General features: G+C 36.8%; 1 protein-coding gene and 1 pseudogene across 1 annotated transcript in view; both read right to left on the reverse strand.

The window, feature by feature from the left end:
• LOC148943370 (glutamine synthetase-like) overlaps positions 1–18,689 on the reverse strand; it is a 92,130-nt gene extending 73,441 nt beyond the window's left edge. Inside the window, exons 1-3 of the mRNA XM_089101616.1 lie at positions 18,669–18,689; positions 13,601–13,782; positions 11,004–11,165 (exon numbers count right to left, since the gene is read on the reverse strand). Of these exons, the coding sequence (XP_088957742.1) occupies positions 11,004–11,165; positions 13,601–13,778 (340 nt within the window). The 5' untranslated portion in view covers positions 13,779–13,782; positions 18,669–18,689. The remainder of the gene's footprint in view (positions 1–11,003; positions 11,166–13,600; positions 13,783–18,668) is intronic.
• Positions 5,565–7,334, reverse strand: LOC148943371 (uncharacterized; annotated as a pseudogene).
• Positions 18,690–18,963: the final 274 nt, after the last annotated feature.

Below are 18,963 nucleotides of genomic sequence, written 5' to 3' on the forward strand. Positions count from 1 at the left end.
ATATAAGGTTTTTATAGAAAGCGTTGTCGTAGAAACTTCAGAAAGGGCTCATTTGATTAGAAATCGAAAGGGCTAGTGCCCTTTTTAATAGTTGAAAGTGACTGGAGGGCAACTAACACCCCTTCCACGCCCACTATTTACACATCCAATCAAAATTTTCAGATAGTCATTTTGTTCAATTTCGTTGAAAGTTTCGGAAATTATATCTAAGAGCATGACACTCCACTCAGAGTCTTCAGGGTAGGGGTTGTAAGTTATTCCCTGGGGGCATATATGGTTTTTATAGAAAGTTGTGTCGTAAAAAATACAAAAAGGGCTCATTTGATTGGAAATTGAAAGGGCTAGTGCCCTTTTTAATAGCCAAAAGTGGATGGAGAGCAACTAGCCCGTCTTTCACGCCCACCATTTCCCCAAAAAACATTCAATCAATGTTTTGAGATAGCTATTTTGGGCAACGTAGTTTAAGTTCTGGAAGTTGTGTATTTGAGGATGACAAAGCCCTCAGAACCCCCAGGACTGAGGTTGTAGGTTATGCCCTGGGGGCGTATAAGGTCTTTATAGATAGCGTTGTGGTAGATACTTCAAAAGGGGTTCATTTAATGGGAAATTGAGAGGGCTTGTGCCCTTTTTAATAGTCGAAAGGGACTGGAGGATAACTAACCCCCTCTAACGCTCACCATTTCTCCAAACACATCCAATTAAAATTTTCAAATAGCCATTTTGTTCAACGTAGTTGAAAGTTCTCGAAATCAGGTCTTTGAGGATGACACTCCCTCCAGAGCCCTCAGAGCTAAGGTTGTAAGTTATGCTCTGGGGGTATATAAGGTTTTTATTGAAGACTTTGTCATAGAAATTTGAAAGAAAGGGCTCATTTGATTGAAAATTCAAAGGGCTAGTGCCCTTTTAAATGGTTGAAAGTAATTGGAGGGCAACTAACCTCCCTCTCACGCCCACCATTTCCCCAAACAAATCCAATCAAAATTTTGAGATAGCCATTTTTTCAACGTAGTTTAAAGTTTTGGAAATTAGATCTATGAACATTACACCCCCCCCCCCACAGCCCTCAGGGTAAGGGTTGTAAGTTATGCCCTGGAGGCATATAAGGTTTTTATAGAAAGTGTTGTTGCAGCAACTTCAGAAAGGGTTCATTTGGTGGGAAACTGAAAGGGCTAGTACCCTTTTTAATAGTCGAAAATGATTGAAGGGCCACTAACCCCCCTCTCACACCCACCATTTCCCCAAACATATTCAATCAAAATTTTGAGAGGGCCATTTTATTTAACGTAGTTCCAAGTTCTGGAAATTAGGTCTTTGAGGATGTCCAACCCCCCTCCACAACCCTCGGGGCAAGGGTTGTAAGTTATGCCCTGGGGGCATATAAGGTTTTATTATTGGGGATTGAGAGGGCTAGTGCCCTTATTAATAGTCAAAAGTGACCGGAATGTGAATGCCCCCCATACCCATTATTACCTCAAACACTTCCGATCAAAATTTTGATATAGCAATTTTGTTTAACGTAGTTGAATGGTCCGGAAATTATGTTTTTGAGTATGACAACCCCCCAAAGCCCTCAGGGCTAAGGTTGTAAGTTATAACCTGGGGGCATATAATGTCATATAAAAGTGTTGTCCTAGAAACTTAAAAAAGGGCTTTTTCGATTGGAAATTGAGAGGGTTATTGCCACGCCCATCATTTCCCCAAACATTTCCGATCAAGATTTTGAAATGGCCATTTTGTTCAAGGTAGTTGAAAGGTCAAGCAATTATGTCTTTGAGGATGACAACCCTCCCCCCATAGCCCTCAGGACAAGGGTCGTAAGTTATGCTTTTGGGGCGTTTAACGTTTTTATAGGAATTTTTAAAAAGGGCTCATTTGACTGGAAATTGAGAGAACTAGTGCCTTTTTTATTAGTCGAAAGTGATCAAAAGCCAAATGTCTCCTTCCACGCCTATCATTTCCTCAAACAGTTCCAATCAAAATTTCAATATAGCCATTTTGTTAAGCCTATCAGAAAGGTATGGAAATTATGTCTTTGAGGCTAACAGATCCGCCCAGCTCTCAGGGCAAGGGTTGTTAGTTTTGCCCTTGGGACATATTGGGGTTAAATAGAAAGTATAGTCATATAAATTTCAAAGAGGGATCGTTGAATTGGTAATCAGACGATCTAGTGCTCTTTTCAAGAGTCAAAGTAGTCAGAGGGCAGCTACGCTCTCACCCCTACACACACATCAAATTGTCCCGAAATGCTTCTTATAGAAATTTTGAGATAGCCATTCTATTCTAAATAGTCCAAATATCATATAACAAGGCTTTGGGGGTTGAAAACAAACCCCAGAGACTAGGGGCAAGGGTTGTAAGTTATGCCCAGGGGGTATTAAAGGTTTTTATGGAATGGATGGTTGTTTAACTTAAGAAGAGGCTCAGTCTTTATCCATGAAAAAGACTATGTCAATATAAAAAGAACAGAAATTATTAAAAAAAAACTTTTTCCACAAAATAAGTTTTTTTTTTTTTAAGTAAAGAACTCCTTTCAGCCAAAAATGAACAAAATAGAATCAAATAATCCACCAAGCATACAACTAGCACAAATCAGTATTAATAAATAAATGAAACCCAAAACAAACAGGAATTAAAATAAGTCAAACTCAAAACGAGCAGAAATTAATCTGAGCAGGGTTCTAAACCCTATGATTTCTAAAAGCCAGAATACAATTTGTGCTTTACTGAAAAAATTATTTTAAATGTTTTCACTTTTATAACTTTAAGAAATCAAAAATTAATTAAGATTTTAAGGCATAAATATCAGCATTATGTATATTAAACTGACACTGCACATTTTTTTTCTCAGTAAATTCATTTGAATTTTTTCAGTGAAGTACAATTTATATTCTGGCTTTTAGAAAGCATAGGGTTTAGAACCCTACTCAGATTAATTTCCGATCGTTTTGAGTTTGACTTATTTTAATCTCTGTTTGTCTTGGGTTTCATTTATTTATTAATACTGATTTGTGGTAGTTGTATGCTTGGTAGATTATTTGATTCTATTTTTGTTCGTTTTTGGTTTAATGGAGTTCTTTACTTTTTTTTTAAAAACATATTTTGTGCAAAAAGTTTTTTTTGATTAAATATTTTAAAAAGTAGAGTTGTGACAAAGAGTCAAACTTTAGCGTAAAGAACGGGGCGTTGAGGAGGGGACAGCCCCTTCCATGAACGGAATAACTTCTTTTCGTTTTAAGTTTTAATGCCGTTCCTTACTTTCAATAAAAAAAATTTTTTTTCGTGTAATTCAAAAAAGAAAAGCCTTTTGCCTATTGCTTACACGTAGCTTTTGTTATTGGGAGGTAAACAGACATTTTTTGGGAGGCGAATTTCCTCTGGGAAATTTTCAGTGATGGGGTGTGGGGGATACCCTCTCTTAAATACTTTGCTCTTTATGCTATAGTATGAGTTTGTATCCCAATCCTTTACGAACCACAAGTAAAACACAAGGTTCGTTAACTTAGAATAAGATAATTTTTTGAACATTCTAAATAACATTAGCGTGAAGAGTGAGGTATTGTGGAGGGGTGATCCTCCTCATCCACATAATAATTTCTGTTTGCAGGTTTGAATGCAGATCCTTACTTTTAGTTGAGAATAGCCAGTAGTTTTTTTTTCTTTATCCGGAGGCTGAGCCCGATTATTTTCAAACCTAGACATTTCTGGTAAGCGTTTTTGTCATCGAAGCTTCTTTTGATATTATTCAATGTTTGGAAAAAAAATTGTGCAAAATGCTCTTTAATTACAATTTTTGTTGCTAAGTAAGTAAGTAAATTTATTGCCCGAAAATTCATATTGAACTAAAACGGAGTATAACAAAGGAAAAAGAAAAGAAAAGTCACACTAGGGAACATCACCAAACATATTTGATGTACATTAGCAAACCTACTGACACAGGATGGCTAGCAACGGGTTGGCTCTTCCCTTAGCGTTTTTAAAAAAATTATCGGCGACACGGTTAACACTGACTGTTGGATCGGATACACCATAGTTACACATGATATAGGAGTTACTCGCCCATGGTGGAAGCTTCAAAAGGAACTTTGTGAATTGGAAGAACAAAATCTTACTTCTGCACACTGAGCAGATATCAGGCATTTCCAAAAAGGTGCATGGGGAAGGATAATGGCATAATTCAGTGACGCAAGATATTTACGGCAGAGCCGATGTCTATTACCAATAATTGACCCGTACACAATCCGGATTTTCACTTCTACGTTGCGCATAAGCAGCGTCCCGGTGGAGGGGAGGCTTCGACCAATTGTTAAACCAAGGTAAGTAATACTCTCAGATGGCTTGACAACTGAATCGCCCAAATGGATTTCTTCTTCGCGCTGCTCCCCATTGAAAAACAAGATGGCACATTTTGACAAATTAAACGACAAATCTACGTTATTGTATTCCCTATTCAACACACCAAAATTCTTCGATAGTTGATCAGCGGACCTGTTCAAATTAAGCAAGTCGTCAACTTACGTCATGGATGAAACATCTATTCCTTTTAAAACACAATAAGTAGCTTGCGCCCGCAGAACATTATTGTTGTACAAACTCGGAGACACAACTGAACCTTGCCTGACTCCTTTACGGACCGGTACAACAGCGGATTCGACAGGATTTGAGGGTATTTTATTTGCGCTCTAAGGTTATTGTACATATAATATAATACTCTGACAAATAACAAATTTAGCTCTTGTTTGTACGCTTCTAGGAGGATCTGCGCGTGCACCGACGAGTCAAAAGCCCGGCTCACATCAAAAGAGCCAATAACTAGTGGATCATCCGTTGCCTTAGAATCAGACAAAATAGCAGCAAGGGTGAACAGAGCATCAGCGCAACCGAGCCCTATCGTTAAACCAAACTGGTGGTTCGACATTTGGCAACCGTGTCTAACATTTGGCAATATAAGTATTTCTAGAAGCTTGCATAAAATTGACGATACAGTAATTGGGCGATACGAGGAACATAGGTTAGCTGGCCTCCCTTTTTTCAGGATGGGCGTAAGTTGCCCTGAACAGAAAATATCGAGTACAAAACCGATTACGAATATTATCTGGTACAATAGTGTTAACATTTAATACAAAAAATTAGTACCATTCACGAGGTGAAGTGCACACAAACCGTCAACTCCACGCGATTTGTTCTTTTTCAGCCTATAAGCATCTGCAGTTGCATCCGAAACAGATGCGGTAAAGTCCGGAAAATTCGAGTTTGATAGCACAGATCTAAGTTGTTCGGTATATGGTCTAGCTATACTGGGGTTCGGGGCACTAAATTTGCTCGCAAAGTATGCTCGCCAGTCATTTGGATTACTAGGCATGGACTTAAGCGTGTTTGGGTGACCTTTAATGCGGTCTTTCCATAAACGACTTGGATCATTAATTACTCTCTCTGTATAGTCATTTTTCACATTCGTGCAGTGCTGCTTGAGGGCTTTCTCAAATTTACGTTTTGCGTGTACACGAAGACAATTCAACACACCGAATTTAGGACGGCCACTTTCCCTCCTCATTGAGAACCAGAACTTAGCATCCTGACATGCTTTCATTAGCTCTTGATTCTTTGAGAACCCTGGGATTTCAGTACCTTTACGAATTTTCCTAATATGAATAGCAGCATTTTCTACGGTTACTAGTGCGTGATTGATTTCAGCACAGAAGGCATTAACCTGTATTTTAGTTTCCTGGATATTCCCTTCCACGTTGGCTTGTAGTAGACTAAATAGCACACTGATCTTCTGAAGCGTCGTGTCCAACACTGTCCGATAAAGCGGGAAGTCGGCCTTTGATCAATCTTTTATTTCACACCACTGTGAAGTACTTTTGACCTTTGGGATACGCACATTATTACATGCTTCAATTGGGATGTGGTCGGCGGAATAACTTCCCATTAGCACGCTCACTGGGCCACTCACGTTTGGTGTGCATGCGACATGGTCTATATTTGAGACTGAACCACTAGTATGTACAAACGTGAAATCTTTGTCTTTTGGGAGCCCACGATACCGACTTTCATGTGTAGTTATGATCAGCTGGGACCGAGCAGACGATTCGTCGACTACATTACAGTTGTAGTGTCTGATTATAACGCATTCCAGTTTGGACAACATAGTAGTCTTGAGGCACTTTGCAAGAGCTTGCACTGCTTTCGAGAATTGGTTATCCGATCCTTCGTCGCTGTAGTTTGTAGGAAGAGAGACATTGAATATCACCAGTTTTTCCAACACTTAAAGCCATAAAGTTTTCAGATGCATGAAGTCTCTCGAAGTCAACGGCAGAACTACATATGATCGCTAGTCCACCAGAGGGCCTCCTGCGTTGACGAGACTTGGCTGGTACAAAATAAAATTTATGATTGTCCTAAAAGCTGAGTAAGCTGAGGCTATCATTTGTCAATAAATGTTCTTGGGTGCACAGAATATCGCCACGCCAACTTAGTTCTTCAATTACAGGGATTCTGTGAGACACACCTCCATTCATATTCCAAGACATATTCCTAGTATTCTGTTCGTTTATCGAAGCGGTTTTGTTTTCCGATTTGCTTTTTCATCTCAGGGCATTAGAATGACTGACATATATGTTTTGTCGACTTAAATGTTGCACATCCAATTGGCTCCGTGCATGGGTTTCTAGCATTTGACGTATGGTCTTGCACACCGCAACATGGACAAATCTGGGGAGTGGAGCACGCCGCTGAAACGTGACCAAATTTCTGGCAATTATAGCACCGTCTTGGGAGGCACACAAACTTTCAATCGAAAAACCTTCAAAATTTAGTTTTGTTGGGCTTTTCATAGCCAGATCTAGCTGATAACGGGAAGAAAAGTACAACTTAAAGGTTCGCTAGCACCACACCACTTTGCCCTTTTGCAACCTGAAACGAAGGCTTTCACCGTGTCAGCCTCATATGGGGTTGGAATGTTTTTTATCATGCCTATCAAAACTGGGAATTTCACTTTAGCTTCTACACTTTGTGATTTCTGGATTATAGAATAAGCAATGCTGTATGCCTTGTCCTTCGTTTTAACAACAATCCGCCATTCAGATCTCTTTCTTTTTAATTCAACCTCATCGACCGATAGGTCTTCTCCGGCCATGCTCATAAGAAATGTTTTCGTTCTTTTGGCGTGTTAGTGGGGGGCGGGTTCTTCAGAACTACGGAATAGGGTAGTGGAGAACGTCTATGTGGGGTTGGATTAGGTTGGTTTCCGTCACTTACAGAATTACCGGGCGGCCACGGGAGACGAACTTGGTTGTAACGCTCGAGAAAACCCGAGAACTGCCGTCGCATTTCATTCACCGACGATATAATACATGCACCTACTTCTGCTCCACTGGCCGGTACTTCTTGGGGATCAAATATAACGCACTAGGGGAGTTCTATCCGTTTTTACCGTATCGTGCAAGCAGCTTAGCAATATCCACTAAATTATCCTCATCTTGCACACATTTCTTAAATCGATCACCAGTTTTGGCCTCCTTAGTTAACAGTTCTTTTACCTTTAAAATCGAGTCTCTATCAAAAGATTCCACAGCTCATTTTAAAAAACACTTCCTTCTTTATTCCGACAGCCATTGATCACGATATATAGTTCAACATGGCATTTAGCATTATAGTTTCTCCCGTGCTTGAAACCGGTTTAACCCCAATAAACGAGGGAAGTGTCAACCCCCGTTCAACCTGATCCCCGCAGTTTAAGGGAGACTCTCCCGGCAGGTACAACGGCATTTGCCACGGGTTTACTGCCCCTCTTCTGCTTGTCAATTAGGGTTACATAAAAACAGCTTGGCACACTATATATATAATTGCTCAGAAATTAGGTTAGTAGATCAGTAGACACATATGAATGTTAATACAAATATGTCAGGATTATACGTCACTATTCCCTATTGCGAAATTTTTATTTTCTTCACTACAACATACTGAATTATTAATGTCCTAATTAATATTATTATCTAATTTTTATCTAATTTATAATTATCTAATTATTATCTAATGTCCTAATTAAATTAATATCTAATTTTGATGTTGACACTTTGAACTCTGAAAACCAACTTTGGCAAAGCGAAGAGTTAGTTAATTTTAGCAAAAAAATTTTCGGAGATATAGCAAACATAGACAGTGAAGACATCGATATATCGTTTAGTCAAGTTACCCATCATCCCCCAACAATTCCAATTTAAAGCGAATCATCTCATCATAAAAATCGTCTAATAACGAACTCGAAGTAAAACAGTAGCGCGCTTTGATTGCGTTAGCTATTTGGCTATAGGCAGTTAGATAACCTCTATATTCACTTTGTCAACGTAGCGTTAACCAGCGGTACAATACTAGAATGTGACGTAAATTACGCTAATAATGTACAAGTTTTTCCTGCGGTTCTGACTACAACTGAATTGTTCAGGTGGTGGGACAAAAACTTGTTTTTCGTCTAACGATTTATCTAGTCCAGGTTTTTTATTTTCAAAGGTATAGTAATTGATAGCCTTATCCATGTCAAAATCCAACACCCAATCATCATGGCTATCGTTTTCAATTTGTTTGGTTCGTTTTACCTCAGCTTGTCTTTCGTCATTATGAAATACGTATCGCCGAACCTTTGTTTTTTTTACACAGGTATGGTAGGCTACTTACTTGTACTTGTGGCGGGAATCAGGCGTTTCCACCTCGCCCGGCATCGATGATCTTGGAGACCTTCTTGGACCATGTTGAGCGATCTTCTGCCAGCTGCTCTGCAAAAGTAAGCCACTGAGTTGACCATCTGTGTCCGAACTTTCTGAATCCCCCGATAGGTTCAAGGTCTGATTTGGCCAGGTTCCACCAGTTTTTCCTCTGTCCTCCTTGGCGTCTCTTCCAGGAGCTAATAGGCTCGACTAGATGTATTTGGCAAGGCAAGTATTCCGGCGGCATCCGTAACACATGGCCCAACCATTTCAAACGGCGTTCTTTAATAGTGATCACAACATCTCTCTGAATATTGCAAATTCGACGTATATCCGTGCTGGAGATACGGTCACGCAGCTGTATTCTGAGAATTCTTCGCAGACAGGTATGCTCAAACACCTTCAGCGTATTCTCATGCTGTACTTTTACCGACCATGTTTCGCATCCGTAAAGGAGAACGGTGCGGACTAGTGCCATGTAGATTCGAACTTTCGTTCGGACACTGACTTCGCGGCGATTCCATAAGGGGTTCCGAAGGGAGGCAAAGACTGTCTGCGCTTTCTGTATTCTCTGTTGGATATCAGCGTCGGAGGATCCGTCAATACATATTTGGGAGCCTAAGTATGTAAAACAGTTGACTTTTTCCAGCTGAACTTGATTGACAGTTAGTGTGAATGGTCCTGTGTCGTGGTTAATAGCCATGAAATTCGTTTTCTCTGTGCTGACTTTCAAGCCAATCAGGTCTGCCCAGGCCACCACGTTGTCAAGCATGTTTTGAGCTTCTATGGGTTCTGACAGGAGGCCAACATCATCCGCATAATCGAGGTCAGTCAGTGACAGATTCTGTCCGATCTGAACTCCTGGATAGGACGACAGTGCTATCCAGGAGGCATTGATGACCTGAACCAGGTCAAAATCCCAGACCCAATCATCATCGCTATCATTTCCAATTTTGACACGCTTCAATTCTCGCTGTCAAGGTTGATTTTCATTGACTTGCTCACATGTTCGGTGTCGCACGTTTTCTAACCGCGTTTGTCTGCTCTTCATTTTCCTTTTTGACTTGCTCAAATTCTCGGAGTCGTATGTCATCTAATCGCGTGTGTCTTTGCTCTTCATTTTCTTTTTTGACATTTAGAAGCCGTTCTTCTCACCTTGTGTGTATTTGCTCTTCATTTTCATTTTTGACTGGCTCATATGCTCGGTGTCACATGTGTTCTAACCGAGTATGTCTTTTCTCTTCATTTCTATTTTTGATACGCCACCACTTTTCTTCTAACCCTGCGTGTTTTTGCTCTTCATTTTTATTTTTGACTCATCCACAAGCTCGGTGTCGTAATTCTTCTGACCGCATGTGTCTTTCTCTTCATTTTCATTTTTGAAACGCTCTAATTGTCGTTTTTGCATATCTTCTAACCTCCCGTGTCTTTGCATTTCATTTTCATTTTTGACATGTTTTTGGATTTGATTACTTCAGACAATTTAGCAATAGCCTTTGCCTTAGCTGCCCGTGTTGGTATTGCCGCAATTAACGGTTTAGGCTGTCGATTTTCACATCTTATCACGTTTGATAGTTCTGGTGTTGGTTCCAAAGAATCACCACTTATAGTAACTGCAACTGCAAATTTTCGTTCTTTCGACCTTTTAACAGACATTATATTATATAAATGACTAATGCGTTGACAACTTAAAAATCTTATTTATTCTATGCATGATATCGTATAAGAAAATGCTTATATGATGTCTATCTGTATAAGATGATGTCTATCTTATATGATGTCTATCTGCTTATATCTGTATAATGTTTATATGATGTACTAACATAGTACATAATGTCATTTGTAAAAAACCCAAATTATGGCTCTTGAAGAATTTTTCAAGACTTCTGACCCATCTAGATAGTTTTTTTTATGCGAGAATATCCCAAGATACTAATTTTCACAAAACAATACGGAGCCGTTTTCGAGATAAAATACATCCATAAATACATAAATGTACAATTTTTACTCGTTTATATATATATATATATATATATATATATATATATATATATATATATATATATATATATATATATATATATATATATATATATATATATATATATATATATATATATATATATAAATAAATAAATAAATAAATAATAATAATAATATATATATATATATATATATATATATATATATATATATATATATATATATATATATATATATATATATATATATATATATATATATAGACAAAATTAGTTACAAAAAAGACTAAAGGGAACAAATGAACAGAGGATATCCTACCTGTACGGGTTTTGTTGTATTTATACGTCTCACATAGGACAATTTTATTTTCGCCATTATTAAAAGGGTCCTTATACATAGCACATGGATATAAGTATACATCTGAATTACTTCCTTCTGCTTGATAAGTTGAGCTGCCGTCAAATATCCAAATTGGCAGTTCTGAAATATAATCTTCATATATATATATATATATATATATATATATATATATATATATATATATATATATATATATATATATATATATATATATATATATATATATATATATATATATATATATATATATATATATATATATATATATATATATATATATATATATATATATATATATATATATATATATATATATATATATATATATATATATATATATATATATATATATATATATATATATATATATATATATATATATATATATATATATATATATATATATATATATATATATATATATATATATATATATATATATATATATATATATACACTACAAAAATAGAAAAAATTAAACCAGTATGCTTGCCATCCTCTATATTCATGCCACTGTATAAAGACAATTAACAGTAAATTCACCGCAGACGATTTCTGGCTCTTCATTCTTGGTGCGTATTAAATAAAAAAAAACAAGTTTTTTAAACTGAAAGTAAGGAGCGACATTAAAACTTAAAACGAACAGAAATTATTCCGTATATGAAAGGGGGCTGTCCCCTCCTCAACGCCTCGCTCTTTACGCTTAAAGTTTGACTCTGTCTCACAACTTTATTTTTTAAAACAATAAAAAGTTTGACTTTCTCATATATATATATATATATATATATATATATATATATATATATATATATATATATATATATATATATATATATATATATATATATATATATATATATATATATATATATATATATATATATATATATATATATATATATATATATATATATATATATATATATATTTATATTTATATCGGCGCGTACAAACAGCTCCTCTCATTTGATCTGCCATCAGCGGTCCAATTACCCTGGAACACGTATTTTGGCAGAAACTTCCTCAAAATGCCTTTGAAACCAACTTGAAGACTTCGAAACCTATTTTTAATTCCTAAAAACATCTAATAATAACATTACACTACTAACTACCGGTTTTCAGGTATGTATTGGAATAAATTAATTTAAAATTAGTTTCTTCAAAATTAGTGTTCCAACGTTGAAGCCAAGTTTCGCGTCCAAGAGAAATCTGACTTGTCTACCCGTGAAAAGATCTGACTTCGCTTATGTTTATATATGCCAAAACGTTCTCCGGAGCACTCGCACCCCGGTCCGGGTTTTAATAATGAGTGAGATAGAGAATGATCATACTGCTAATTATATAAACTGTAGTACAAACAGCTCCTTCCACACACTCTTTCATTAGCGAGTTACTAATGTTAGTATATGTCAGTGGTCCAATTACCCTGGACCACGTATTTTGGCAGAAACTTTCTCAAAATGCCATTGAAACCAATTTGAGACTTCGAAATCTACTTATAATTCCTAAAAACACCAATTAATATAATTGCACTTCTAATTACCGATTTCCATATATGTATTGAAATATATTAATTCAAAATTGGTTTCTTTAAACTTTAGTCTTCCAAGGTTGAACCTAGGTTTCGCGTTCAAGAGAAATCTGACCCGTCTACCCGTGAAAAGATCTAATGTCGCTTATGTTTTTACGTTCTCCGGCTCGCACCTCGGTCCGGGTTTATATAATGGGTAAGATAGGGAACGATCACACTGTCTATTATTTATATACTGTGATTCATGCCCCAGGACAGGTGAGAGAGCTGGTATGTACTTAAACTGGAAGTGACTTTTAAAGCTAGAAACATAGATTTTCTGAAAGTAATAGTCTTAACGAAGCAAGAATTTTGTAATTATAATATTTTGTTCAGAAGAGGGGATACATTGCACAATTACCGATACAGTAGAGAAAAAGAATAATAGGCAGCAGAATAAAAAAAAACTTAGTATTTGATATGGGACTATATCGGGGCAATACTGTATGACGTTTAACTGAAAGTAAGCACGAAAACCAAAAATCTTGGCACAAGATTCCCCTTTTAAAGTAGCCTAAAACAAAATTTTAGTTTACTCTTTCTCCTGTAATAACACTAAAATAACAACAAAAATAACAACGAAACTCTTACTTTATTTTGGTGTATTTTCATTTTTTTTCAGCCCCCCCCCTCGTTTAATCTTGTAAATGACTGTATTTAGTATATTCAAATATGAATTTTCTTCAAAGTTATTATTTGAATTCATAGCCCAGTTTCTTGTTACATACTTTGCATAAGTGCGTAGACTTTTTTCCAGAAGGCTAATTTTACGAGGAGGGCACATTTTAATAAAAACAGATGATTATTGGCATTTTACATAAAAACTACAATAGCCCCAGTAAAAAAAAGGGAAAAAAAGTATTTTCGGAAGAAGACCTTAAGGATGCTTAACTCCCTTTCCATAGCAAATTTGTAAAATAGGATTTCTGTTTCTGCATTTACACCTCCCAACTACATTACCTTATGCTTTTGTCAAATACATTACCTGATGCTTGTTTGGGATGGAAATCAAGTGTCCTGGTCTTATTTCGGATGAATTCTCCGGTACCATCAATCCAAACATAAGTTGCTAAGATTTTGTTATCTGGCTGAGACAAGTTCAAATATCTGTCCAGTACAGCTTTGTTTGTTGCAGCGGAGTAGCCTTTAAGTGACAAGGCCATTGTTCTGATAAAAAAAAATCTCCTGATTATGCTTGCCGAAGGAACAAAGAAAACACAATAAAACAAGAAAAGATTGATAATTTTTTCCAAGAAAATCTGATCTTCAAATACGTTTCATAAATTCTGATAAAACGTTCAATTAATTAATTTGTTTCATCATCAATTCAATTTCCTCCATCCCAATCTATCCAAAGCTTCCCTCTTTACACCCTCCCAGGAAGTTCCAATTTCTTTAATCTTTCTTTATAATATCCTCCCATCCCAACCATGGACAACCTGCTTTCTGTGTAGTCCTAGATGATTAGCTGAAAAGGAAAAGCTTCGGCAATCTATCATCCTTCATCAGCAAAACGTGGCCTAGCCATCTCAACCTTTCTTTTATTATAGCCCAAGAACGCGGGATTGAGCCACACTTTTCGTGCAGCCTGTTTGAAATACGGTGAGTCATCCGGGTAACCAGAACAATCCGTAGGCAGTTTCTCAGGGAAAGCTCTAGCAAATCTTCATCTGCTTTTCGGAGCGCCCATGCTTCAAAGCCATATTTGACCACTGTCCTCACAGTAGCTACCAAAATTCTAATCTAGGCTTGCAGACTAATCTTCTTAGTCTTCCAAACTTTTTTTTAACTGTGAAAAAACAACCTGAGCCTTGGCTATTCTATTTTTAACATCTTCACTGCTCCAATCGTTTCTACTAATAATACTACCAAGGTAAGTGAAGCTGTTTGATAGCTCCAACACTTCTTATTTATTAACCTAAAAGTATAGGTTTGGTCGACACATCCTCCACTTTCTCTAGAGCCACACTGTTCTTCTCTTATAACTCTGTCTATAGTATCTCTCCGTCTAAATAGTGTCATATTACTAGGTAATTTGCTACCTACAGAGACCAGACCAATGCCTCGATAATTAACAAACTCACACTTATAACCTTCTACATACAGTGGTTTAATTAAAGTTTTCCTAAAATCAAAAATTTAGAATTAAAATCAAGCTGCCGTCAATCCATGGCTAATTGGAGAAAAAACCACGAAAGTTGATAGTCTAAGTGAGAGGCACAGCTGGCATAAGCCTTTTTCAGGAATGTTAAAAAATGATGTCATTATCGATTGTTGATAGGTAATTCCCCTTTTTCAAAAATCATATTCATAATCTTCAGTAACTTGTTTCTAACCTCAAAGCCACCATATTTAAGAAACTCATTTACTACCCTATCAGCACCTGGAGCTTTATTGTTTTTTAATCCTTTTAGTATTGTCGTTAATTCTTCCTCACAAAACAAATCTTCCCTCACATCCAAGGTATCACAACCTTTTTCATTTTCCTCTATATCTTTTCCTGCAACTTCTGTATCGGTTTAGCTTGATCTCAAAAGGTTCTGCCCATATCTCTTTAACTCTTTCCTTATCACTAATTTTGGCCCCATTTGGCAAGCAAGGCCTGGGAGGGGAATTGACCCCCCCTGCCCCATAGCAAACTACGCCTCTGCCTAGTCTATGTCCTGCCTAGTCTACGCCCCTGCCTAGTTCCTGTCTATGTACCCCATCCTTACTGGCTGAGTAAATAAATTCTATATCACCTAACTTCATGTTTTGTTGGATTTGAGTTTCTAGAACTCCTAAAAAGTCCAATTCAAATTGTCTGGATTCGTCAGTCAAAATTTCGATAAAATAGTTAACTTTTTAACGTTGTAACAATCCAAGTTCCAATTCTCATATTCTTTAAATCATTGAAATTATTTTGGCCTCAGAATAAGCAATGGTCTCAGATACCAGTGCAGGACGGGGACCAACACATTTTTCCAAGTCTACACTGAAGCGCTTAAGCTGGCTTATAACCGAACAGCAAGAAATCCCTGGGATCTCCAGTATGAGTTATGCAATCCTTGCCCATCTTGGTCTAAACATTGTTTTCAGCACTTGTCGATGCTCTTCTATCAATAAGAGTCGGAATCCTTCACAGACAGTCTCAAGCCTATTACCTCCGACTCATTATATATTTATGCCTACAAATATTATGCTACTACGACGAGGCCACTCATAGTCTATAAATTCGCTAGCAAAAGGTAAATCAGCCCATAAACGCCCACTAGAACAGACCAAGCCCAGAAGAATTATCCATTAATCAGAATCCTGTGTGAATACTCTATCGTTTAATTAGCTATAGCTTAATTAATTGGCAATACTTAGTAGATAAGATCATATTTTTAATCTGTACCATGGGTCAGCAACCTGCGGGACGCATGCGGCACGTGAAGCGTATTGGTGCGGCCTGCATGACCCTCGCTGCAACGCACCTGGCGGACCATAGTACCAATACACAACGAAGTGAAAGGGGATGCCATCTAGCATTCTGCCATATAGCATTCTCAAAAAAAAAAATCGTAAGCCTCATCTAGCATGGTTAGTTTGATGTTCAACTGTCTAGACCAATTATTTTGGTATGATACAATTTCTGTTTTTGAGCAAACCTATCTCAAAGTTTGGGAAATACACCCCAACAAATATTTTGTCTTTAGAGTTTCTTCGTTTATTTTTTTTTTTCAGTTCACTAAAATTTAGTGCCTGGAGTACCAAATGAAAACCAAATTATCTGGTTATGTTATGTGGCCATCTTGTGGTGAAATATTCAGAAGAAAAAAACCTTGATATTGCAGATGGTGGTCTTCTGGTATATAGTGGGACAGGAAAATATAGTACACATTTCCCAGCACATACCAGATGACACCCATCTACAAAATCGAGGGTAATTTAATTTTTCGAAAGGATTTAAGCACATCCAGGTTGTCAAAGAACCATAGATACAAAATCTCAGGAACAGCATAGGTATTAAGTTTCAACTTTCAGGGAAACTAGAGGGAGTAAAAATGAATCAAAAGGTACAATACATATCCAGATTGTGAAAAGGGTGTATGTGCAATATCCAAGGAAAAAAGAGGGTACGTTGGAACTTTCAGAGCATATTTTTGGGGATGTTGAACTAAATCAAAAGACTTTATGTCCATCCAAGTTTTTCAAAAAGGCATATTACGATATCTTAGGAACGGATAAACGTATTATATAAAGGTATATAAAGAATATGAAGGTATACTGAATAATTTTTCTGAAGTAGCCACACATTGTCAGTGTTCAAGAAGTTTCAATAATGTGTCAACAACTAAGCTCCTTCCATCTGAGCTGGTCGTCAGCAGTATTTGAAGTCAAACATGGTGTGTGATTGACAGGAATTAGAGATGCCAAAATAGAGAAAACAGTACTTTGATGTCTTAGATTCCAGCAGACAATCTGTAGTCCATGCCTGTATGGACTACATCTGATTATGGATTATGGATAGATCTGATTGAATACTACATCTGTTAGCATGTCCAAAAAAAATTTAATCCACAGCCTAAGGAGTCAAATTATTTTCCGTTTCTTTTGTCATGTGATTTGTGTAAATAAGAAACAGATCAGGGACCTGTAATGTGCTCTGTGGCACTCCACTGACCACGTCATGTGGACTTGAGAAGGGTTTCTCAACGTTAAGGAAGAAAAGTAGAACTTGGTGAGAGTGGTTTGAGAAAAAATCCATGCTCCACTGGACAACATCTGTGTGGATAGCTATTGCTGAAAGTTTCAAATTGAGCTGTCTATGAGCAACCTTGTAGAAGCCTTAACCAGGTCTAGAAGAATAAAGTCAACTGGGTTTCTGATGTAAAGAAGGCTGGTAACACTGTTATACGTCTGAAAGGCTATTGTTAATAAGATAGACCTAGAGATAAGAATTTTTAATAGCTCTATAATATTTTTATCACATTCTTTTTGTGGGAAAATACTCGTTCTTGAAGCACTGAGAAAAAAAACCCAGTCAAACTGTGATGTAAAGATAGGGCTGCCTACGAATGGGCTTCTGTTACCAACATTAAGCTTAATTTGAAGAGTCTTTTATCTTTTAATTCTGCTTGTTCTTGTGAAATATGAGGGTAATCTATATAATGCAAGGCTCTATATATTAGAGGGACTAGTGCCGTTCTAAACCCAATGCTCTTAATTTTAAAAATTTAACGGCTCTTTTGCAGCTCGAATCTGCGCAACTTAAACGCATTAACCCTAACCCTGATTTTTTTTTTTTTTTTTTTTAGACTAATGAATAGTTTTGTCTTTCTGATATTGTTGTTTTTGGCATTGTTTAGCCAGTTTTTTACTTGTTGTGCTATTTTTATGTCTTTTTTATTATACGACCCCGAAATGCGAATTCGGCCCTTCGGGGCTTGTGACAGTCATTTTTTAAAATAAATATCTTATCTTATCTATAACCACAATTAACTAACCCTAGTGTCTATGTTAACAATAGTGCCTTTAAATACTATTTCAGCCCAATCTCAAGTTCATAATGCCTGGTTTAATTTGACCCCATTCCATTGCTTGGACGTTTCAGGTGCACTACGACTGCTTGTGAAAATACTGGCGGCTGCAGCGGACTGGGTAGCCAAGAAATTATCAAGCTTCCGAGAGAGCTCATTTATTTTGGCAGTAACTGTTGCATTCACCGCATCTCCGATGACCGGAACCGAGCAGGGGTTAAAGATGACAAATTTTGGCATGCTCACATTATTTTTTGCAGCTGAAACTAGAATTTTGCATATTTCAATGATATTGTCTTCATCTTTAGAGTAGGTCACAAGACGATTCGTAATATTCAACTCAGTATGAAGGATTCGCTTTGCCTTTATAAAATCTTCATGAATATAGAAAGCAACACACGCTTTTACGATACACTCCAATTTTATTCCATCTGTAAGTGCTCTCGTTACACAATTCAGTAACGGATTCAAAATAATTTTTTCACTTTCAGCCATCGTAGTTCCAAGCGTAATTAAATCTCAATGTAAAGTCACAAAACAATGACTTACCCGCAAGGAGACTTTTTTAAGTCCCCCCACTTTCCAATAAACGCCTTCTAATTATCCAAATGAAATAATTCAATCCAAATGAAAACTCAGTCCAATCAAGCAGGCCATGATGTCACAGTGGAGTTATAGCTTTTTAATCCGAGGAATTGTTTTCAAGGGCATTGAATTAACGAGATTTCAAAATCTTAAAAGATAACATCACACTGAATTTAGGTCAGGAATTACGATCAGTTACATTCCTCACGAAATATACTTGGGTTGTGCAATAAGTTATCCTTTTTGACACTTCAAATAT

Source organism: Artemia sp. Qi Xiang Cuo, chromosome 15 (genome assembly GCF_049724085.1).
Source record: "Artemia sp. Qi Xiang Cuo chromosome 15, ASM4972408v1, whole genome shotgun sequence".
Classification (NCBI taxonomy): domain Eukaryota; kingdom Metazoa; phylum Arthropoda; class Branchiopoda; order Anostraca; family Artemiidae; genus Artemia; species Artemia sp. Qi Xiang Cuo.